The 7,491-nt window shown below is 45.9% G+C and overlaps 1 protein-coding gene across 1 annotated transcript; it reads left to right on the top strand.

Annotated features, from left to right (window-relative positions):
• The first annotated feature begins 4,217 nt into the window (after positions 1 to 4,217).
• On the top strand, positions 4,218 to 6,979 carry LOC115386625 (nucleoside diphosphate kinase A 2-like). The gene is made up of 5 exons (XM_030089028.1): positions 4,218 to 4,336; positions 5,352 to 5,482; positions 5,844 to 5,945; positions 6,439 to 6,551; positions 6,712 to 6,979. The coding sequence occupies exons 2-5, from the start codon at positions 5,366 to 5,368 to the stop codon at positions 6,827 to 6,829; spliced, it is 450 nt and encodes a 149-aa protein (XP_029944888.1). The 5' UTR covers positions 4,218 to 4,336; positions 5,352 to 5,365; the 3' UTR covers positions 6,830 to 6,979.
• The last annotated feature ends 512 nt before the right edge of the window (positions 6,980 to 7,491 follow it).

Below are 7,491 nucleotides of genomic sequence, written 5' to 3'. Positions count from 1 at the left end.
GAGGATTCTGGCTCTGAACTGGGAGGTCCGGTCCAGGCGGAGATGATCGCGGCTCTGCTGGGTACCAGGAATTCTTCAGACCACCAGGAGACGGACTCTGGATCCGTCAGGACCGTGTGGCGTCAGACTGATCCCCTGACCGGATTCTGGCCTGAGCATCGGGTTCTGGTCCTGATGGATCCACAGTTCTGGGCCCACTGTGTGTAAATAGTGCAATTGTGTACATAAATAAATACTAACGGAGACTCTATTTTATGTACAAGTACTGGGAGTGCAGGAGGAACCTCTGGTCGGTGGTTTCTATGTGTGTGGGAGGCGGAGAAGGAGGCGATGGAGGAATTGTACAGTTGAATCTCTTCAGTTTGGTGTTTGTATTTTCGTTTGGAAGCTCAAACTAGTTTGCTTTTTGTTTATTTTGTACAGATGTGGTTGTTTCCTAATTTTCTGTAAGCTGACGATCTGACTGGAGCAGAGGTCTGGAGGGGGCGGGGCCTCCTGAGGTGGTGCCAGATTACAAGTGGCAGAAACACAGGAGGGAAAAAAAGAATACAAATAATAAAAGTGTCTTATTGAGTTGAATCTGACAAATTCCAACTGTGACACGAAATTCAAATTTTTACCAGGTTAAAAAATTCAACAGAAAATCTGAGATTATGTCAAAAAATGAATTGGAGCTTTGTTAAAAATTCAAAAAGTTGAGAGCTTTCTGAAAGTCCTGAAAGTTTTCTTTGTTTTTAAATTGTCGAAACAGTTTCATGCTGATTTCTTTAAATCCAAAACTTAATTCTGTGTTTCTGCTTCATATCCATCCCGAAAGTGTGTGTGTGTGTGCGTGTGCGTGTGCATGTGCGTGTGTGTCTGCAGGCCTCTGCTCCATCCGATTGCACAAACCCAACACTAATAAACCTCTGAACAACATCTACACAACTGTGTGTGTGTGTGATTGAAACACAGTAACAATGTAACTTTATCTCGCTGTACTGAAGTCATTATTTTGCGACACAACGCTGGAGTGCAACAATGTATCGTTTGAAGCAACAGAAAAATGTAGCTATAAAATAACACAATAACAGTATACTCCACTGGAGAAGTTATTAGTGCAGATTTATGTTGTTTTTGTAAACCCGTGCAGGTTTGTGCAGGTTTTGTGTAAACTGGTGCAGGTTTGTGTAGTTTTGTGTAAACTGGTGCAGGTTTATGCAGGTTGTTTTGTTAACTGGTGTGGGTTTGTGTGGTTATTGTGTAAATTAAAACAGCTTTGTGTATTTTCAGGCTCTGCTCCAGCAGCCGTCTCACAGTTGGGGATCAGCAGCTCTACACCTGTTGATGTGTGAGATTGTGCGATTGGGGGTGTGTTTCCAGTGACTTTGGCTGATAGGGTCCTGGTATCTCCCCCAAGGACTGAGGTGTGGGGCGGCGCCCCCCCTCCTCCCGTGGGAGCACTGTTTCCATCCCTCATACGGAGAAGGTTTATATTTAGGGTCAATCTCGGGGAGGGTGGAAGTCTCAGCTGCAGCTTTTGGTGGGGTTTCATATCTTAAATTAACAGCTGCTCCGATATAAGTATATCACACCAGTTCCTCTGACAGTGATGGAAAACACAGCAGGCCCCTAAACACACCGCAGACCTGCTGCTCTCAGGGATCCAGTCATAGCAGAACCACCGGTGACCTCGGGTCAGCAGGTCCACCATCGCGATGCCATCAGCCCAACACACACCTGCAGCCCAGAGCGAGAACCTGGAACCACAACACGAGCATGTTCTCCACCATGAGAGGAGCAGACAGGAGAGGCCTCTGCAGCAGAGCTCAGTGCTGCATTTGATACGATAAACTTCACTTACTACACTGAACTTTCTCCACCTCCTTTATGTTCCTTCAGATCAGACTAAAGTTAAACATGGAGTTCCACAGGATTCTGTCTTAGGACTTTTCACATTGTGCATGCTTCCTGTAGGGAACATTACGAGGAAACACGCCATTCACATCCATTGTTTTGCGGATGATACACACTTTTGTTTATCTATGGAACCAGATGATACTGATGAAATTATCAGTGTCCAACAACTGTTTGAGGAGTCTTCATTTGTTTCAAAATGCAGCAGTGAGAGAACTGACAGAGATCACATCACCCCAGTATTGGCTTCTCTTCACCGTTCACAAAATCTTTCTAAAAATCCATCTCCTCCGAACAACCAGACTCCATCATATCTTGAAGAGCTGTTAGTTCTACATTACCCAGCAGGACACTTGGTTCCCAGAGTGCTGCTTATTGGCTGTTCCTATGTTTCCCATCAGTAGAAAAGGAGGCAGAGCTTTCAGCTATCAGGCTCCTGTCATGTCTCAGTTATGGAGGCCAACACGGTCTCTGCTTCCAATGTTAGGATGAAGACCTTTCTATTGAGTAAAGCTTACAGTTGAAGCTGAGTTAGGACACCTGGTGCTTTACTGCACTGAGCTGCATGTGGAAAACATTATGCGAACTCTCTCTCTCTCTCTCTCTCTCTCTCTCTCTCTCTCTCTCTCTCTCTCTCTCTCTCTCTCTCTCTCTCTCACACACACACACACACACACAAAGTCTGCACAATCCATGTCTGGTTCTGCAGCAATCTGCAGCTCTGACACTGGTTCTGCACAAAACCTGCACCCTCCATGTCTGGTTCTGGAGAAAGTCTGAAACTCTGAGTGCGGTTCTGCACAAAATCTGCACACTCCATGTCTGGTTCTGCAGGAAGTCTGCAGTTCTGAGTCTGGTTCTGCAGAAAATCTCCACCATTCATGTCTGGCTCTGCAGAAAGTCTCCACCACTGGGTCTGGTTCTGCAGGAGGTTTGCAGTTCTGAGTTTGCATGGTTCTGCAAAAATCTGCAGATCTGAGTTTGGTTCTGCAGAATGTAAGCACTTCTGAGTCTGGTTCTGCAGCAATCTGCAGCTCTGAGTCTGGTTCTGCACAAAAATGCACCCTCCATGTCTGGTTCTGCAGGACGTCTGCAGCTCAGACTCTGGTTCCCCCCACTGGCTCTGCAGGTTTCCTTTCCATCGCTGCCTTTACCTCTTCATGTATATTTGCCGGGTTTTACTCTGTGAAAGTGTCTTTAGATGGCTGTGTTGATTTGGCACAATAGAAATAGAACAGAATTTGAAATGAATTGAAGGAATGATAAAATGAATTCTGATTCAATAGATGATGACTGAGTGAATTCTATTAATGCTTACTCAGTGAGGGATGACTCGGTGAAACAGCAGGAGATGTGTGCAGCAGTCACTGAGTTCAGTCTAAGTTTAACCTGCTGACACGTTTGTAACAGAAGCGTAATCATGTTATCACACACTGTCCCTTCAGCCATATGGATCTGCATTTCATCCAACACACAGCTGACTGTCTCCATGGCAACAGAGAGCAGGGGCTCATGGGTAGTGTAGTATTCAGAGACATGGGCACCGTGGTGGCCTGGGGATCAGAGCAGTGGACTTGGCACCTTGAGTTCACAGGTTTGAATCCCACAGGTGATTTGTCACCATTGTAGGTCCCTAACCATGACCTTTGACCCCCGTCAGGTCACCAGGGCACATCCCCAGCCTAGAAATAGGATTGGTCAGTGTGGAAACAGTTAGTTTTGTTTAGTTTTGACATGTGATGTCTCAGAGACCTGCTCGCATCTTCACAGTCTTCCCAGGGTGTTCAGGGACAATGGTTTTATAAAGTGTTCACAGACAGTGGTTTTCACAAGTGTGCAGAGGTGATGGTTTTTTTTTTTTAATTGTTTGCAAACAAGTGTTCACTGATGATAGATTCATAAAGTGTCCATAGACGATGGATGGTATTGAAAGGTCTGCTCTGACAGTGGCTTTCTTGCAGTGCTCACAGACATTGGTTTTTTAAAGTATTCTTAGACGATGGTTTACAGAAGTGTTCACAGACAATGAGACTGTCAGGTGTTTGAACTAAATGCAGATTGTATATATTAAGACTCTGTTTTTTTACATTCTAAATGTCGTCTCAGGTTTAAGTCTTTTGTCTTTCCACTGAGATAAGCTTCACTGTCCAAGGACACTTCTTCAGGAACGTGGTCTAAAACTAACTTGGCTCCTCAGATCTGTCAGCAACCGACAGATTCGGACAGACACACACACACACACACACACACACACACACACACACACACACACACACACACACACACACACACACACACACACACACACACACACACACGTGCACAGGGATCCTCCCCCTCAGTTCAGCCTTTAAATAGAGCTCCTCTCTGGCTGTTCGGCCTCGGTGATCGCTTCCCAGCCGCCGGCACATCAACTTCACACGTTCTCCTCCGAACCAAGGTAGATATCGCTCTCTTTCTCGCTCTCTCACACACACTCACACTCATACACACAAACAGACACACACACTGAAATCAGACAACAGAGTGTGTCAGAGGTTTCTTACTGACTTCACACCAGTCAGTTTTGAGCTACACGCTGTGTGCATTAATGTTGCTTCTTTCTTCTGTTCTTATAATTTCAACTTTTAAAACCGACTTTCTAATAAACACGTCAAACAAAAAGTAACAAACCAAGCATAACCTAACTGCTGCAAATAACATATATTCTTATCTTTAATTTCACAAACCGGAAACTTTCAGTAAACTTAAAATCTACTTGTAGCTTTCTTGGAGAAATAAATAAATCAAACTAATGAAAACAGTTTCGGAAAATGAACACAGTGAGAAACATCCGAAATCTAAAACTGATTATTTAATGTGATCGTCTGAAATGTGGTTTGAAGTTGGCCTCAAAGGTCTGAACTAAACATCCTAAACTGTTAATTAGCTGAATAAATTGACGGTGGTCTGACAGAGTAACAGCTCCTTAACTGTTTAAGAATGTTGACGTTAACTAGCCTGATGATGCTACATCTCCTTCGCTCTGCCTCCTGCACCTCCTCATTTTAGACACAAATCAGTTTCTAACCTGCCTCAGAGTCACTGAGGAGCTTCTTTTTGGTGTTAGTGAAGCCGATCCCGGTGCAGTGTCTCCAGTCTTTTCCAGTTTGGGGGTATCTTTGGGGGCGTTAGCAGTGCAGAGCATGGCGGATCGGCCATGTGTGAGCCGACAGCTGTCAGCTGTAAAATTAGCCTCCGAGCAGCCGGAGCTTTGTGTCCTGCGAGCAGCTGTCCAAGTACAGTTGGAGAAGTTCCTCCGAGCAGCAGAAACCGGAGACCAGATCCAGAATTTTCGGCCATGGGGCACGTCTTCAACAGCCAATCAGAGGCCACAACAGGCCACATGGTGCAGGAGACGGAGAAAGACGGTACCTTTGTTTAACTCTTTATTGTTTGTTTGTTTTGCGCCGCAGCCTCTTCGTAAGACATGGAGCGTACTTTCGTAGCCGTGAAGCCCGATGGCGTGCAGCGTGGTCTCAGTGGCGAGATCATCAGGCGATTCGAGCAGAGAGGCTTCAAACTGGTTGCTGCCAAGTTCATCCAGGTAACCATGACGACCGATGACCACGCCTTCACCGCAGAGAGAAAGAACCAGTCGAACTCAGCTCCGCCCACAATTTGGCTGTACTTCCTGCCGCTAGCAGGGGCGGGGCCTACAGCTGATCGGGGGGGAATTTAATGCTGTGAAGTGGCCAATGAACCGGTGTGGGCGGAGCCAGCAGATCCCCTGATGGTTTCCTTTTTCAGCAATGTTGCTCGATTAAAAGAATTATTGGGAGATTTGTAATCAGATCAATTATTCATTGCCAAGTGATCAAGGGTTCTTAGTGTCCGATAGAAGAATCAGAATCTTTCAGCAGAAGCTGATTTTGGTAGATGAATGAATCGGTCTTCATGTGTTTCAGGCCTCTGAGGACCAAATGAAGAAGCACTACCAGGACCTGAAGGACATGCCCTTCTACGCTGGTCTCTGCAAATACATGTCCTCTGGGCCCATCTTCGCCATGGTAACGCACCCGTCCCTCTCTGTCTCTCAATATGAGTTCAATACTGACATGTTTTCCCTGGTTTCTGATCAGCTTTAATTCGTTCACACTGGTTTACAACTTTGACAATAAGTTGATTTGTTTTAGACTCATTTGCTTTCAAGACTATCCTGGATTAAATCTTTAATCTTATTTAGACAGTAGTGTCAGATTCCTGAAGACTACTTTAGAACTGGTTGTCTGCCTGTTTTCTAGCTGTTTCTGGATGAGAATCAAACTGGATTTTAGTTTGGACTAGATTCTAGACTTAGAACTGGTTGTGAACCTGGTTTCTGGCTGGTTTCTCACTGTGTGATCTTGAGACCCCAGACGGCTCAGATGGTCTGTTGCAGGACTGTTTTCTACTTGTTGCTGGTTGGACAGTTGGATGTGTTCCTGGATGAAAGACTGCATCATGTTGGATGACACGGCCTCTGATTGGAGCGTTCAGCTAACAGTGGGCACTGTGTTTCAGGTTTGGGAAGGTCAGAACGTCGTGAAGCTGGTCAGGACGATGCTGGGTGAGACCGACCCCGCTGCATCCCAGCCCGGCAGCATCCGTGGAGACCTGTGCATCAACATCGGCAGGTGAGCTGACCGTGAAGGACAAGCTAGCACCAGCTAACAGCTCTGTTCTGCACCTCATACCTAATGAACAGCAGCGATCAGCTCAGTGCAGCGCTGTCGCCTCTTGGTACTTTGTCACCCATTAACTGGAATCCTCCTTGGTATGCCCCGCCCCCCTCAGGAACATCATCCACGGCAGCGACACCCTGGAGAACGCCAAGACCGAGGTCGACCTGTGGTTCAAGGCCGAGGAGTTCGTTAACTGGACCCCCGTCTTCCAGCCCTTCCTGTACGAGTAAAGCAACCAATCAGAACACCACATCCAGCTGGAGCCCCACCCACTCCCCCCCCACAACCCTCGGTTCCGCCCCTGCAGTCGAACCTCTGACTTCGTCTTCATCAATAAACCCACAACATGTCGCACTGATCAATAAAGTGTTGTCATGGTAACCTCATGCTGTTGCTGTCAGTTCCTCACACTGTTTGCAGCCGGATCATTAGCAGCATGGCAGAAATGCTATTCAACAGTCTGCCCATCAGTTTTTACTTCGTTCTGTCAGTGAAGGTCAGAGTTCATTCAGATGATTATGACAGAGATCCTCCTGACAGATCACTTCCACATTCCTTCACATTGTGCGTGTTTCCTGAAGAGAATATCATTAGGAAACACTTCACATCCATCGTTATGCAGATGATACACAAATCTATTTATCTATGAAACCGGATAATTCTGATCAGTTTGTCAAGATACAAACTTCTCTTAAAGACATAAAAACCTGGATAAGTTGTAATTTGCTGCTTCTGAGCTCAGATAAAATAGAAAACATAATATTTGACCCAAAACATCAGAGAGAGAAACACCGGGTCGTGTTACTTCAACCTCCAGTAACACTGTGAGGAACCTGGGAGTTACGGTACTTTGAACCAGGACGCACAGGACGCACCAGGAAGCAGGTTTACT

Source organism: Salarias fasciatus, chromosome 4 (assembly GCF_902148845.1).
Source record: "Salarias fasciatus chromosome 4, fSalaFa1.1, whole genome shotgun sequence".
Lineage (NCBI taxonomy): Eukaryota > Metazoa > Chordata > Actinopteri > Blenniiformes > Blenniidae > Salarias > Salarias fasciatus.
The sequence above is the reverse complement of the archived record's forward strand: the minus strand, read 5'-3'. Positions and strand labels throughout refer to the sequence as shown.

Coding starts and splice junctions, on each gene's coding strand:
- LOC115386625 (XM_030089028.1), top strand. CDS start 5,366: ATGGAGCGTACTTTCGTAGCCGTGAAGCCCGATGGCGTGCAGCGTGGT. Junction 5,483..5,843: donor TTGCTGCCAAGTTCATCCAG/GTAACCATGACG, acceptor CATGTGTTTCAG/GCCTCTGAGGACCAAATGAA. Junction 5,946..6,438: donor CTGGGCCCATCTTCGCCATG/GTAACGCACCCG, acceptor ACTGTGTTTCAG/GTTTGGGAAGGTCAGAACGT.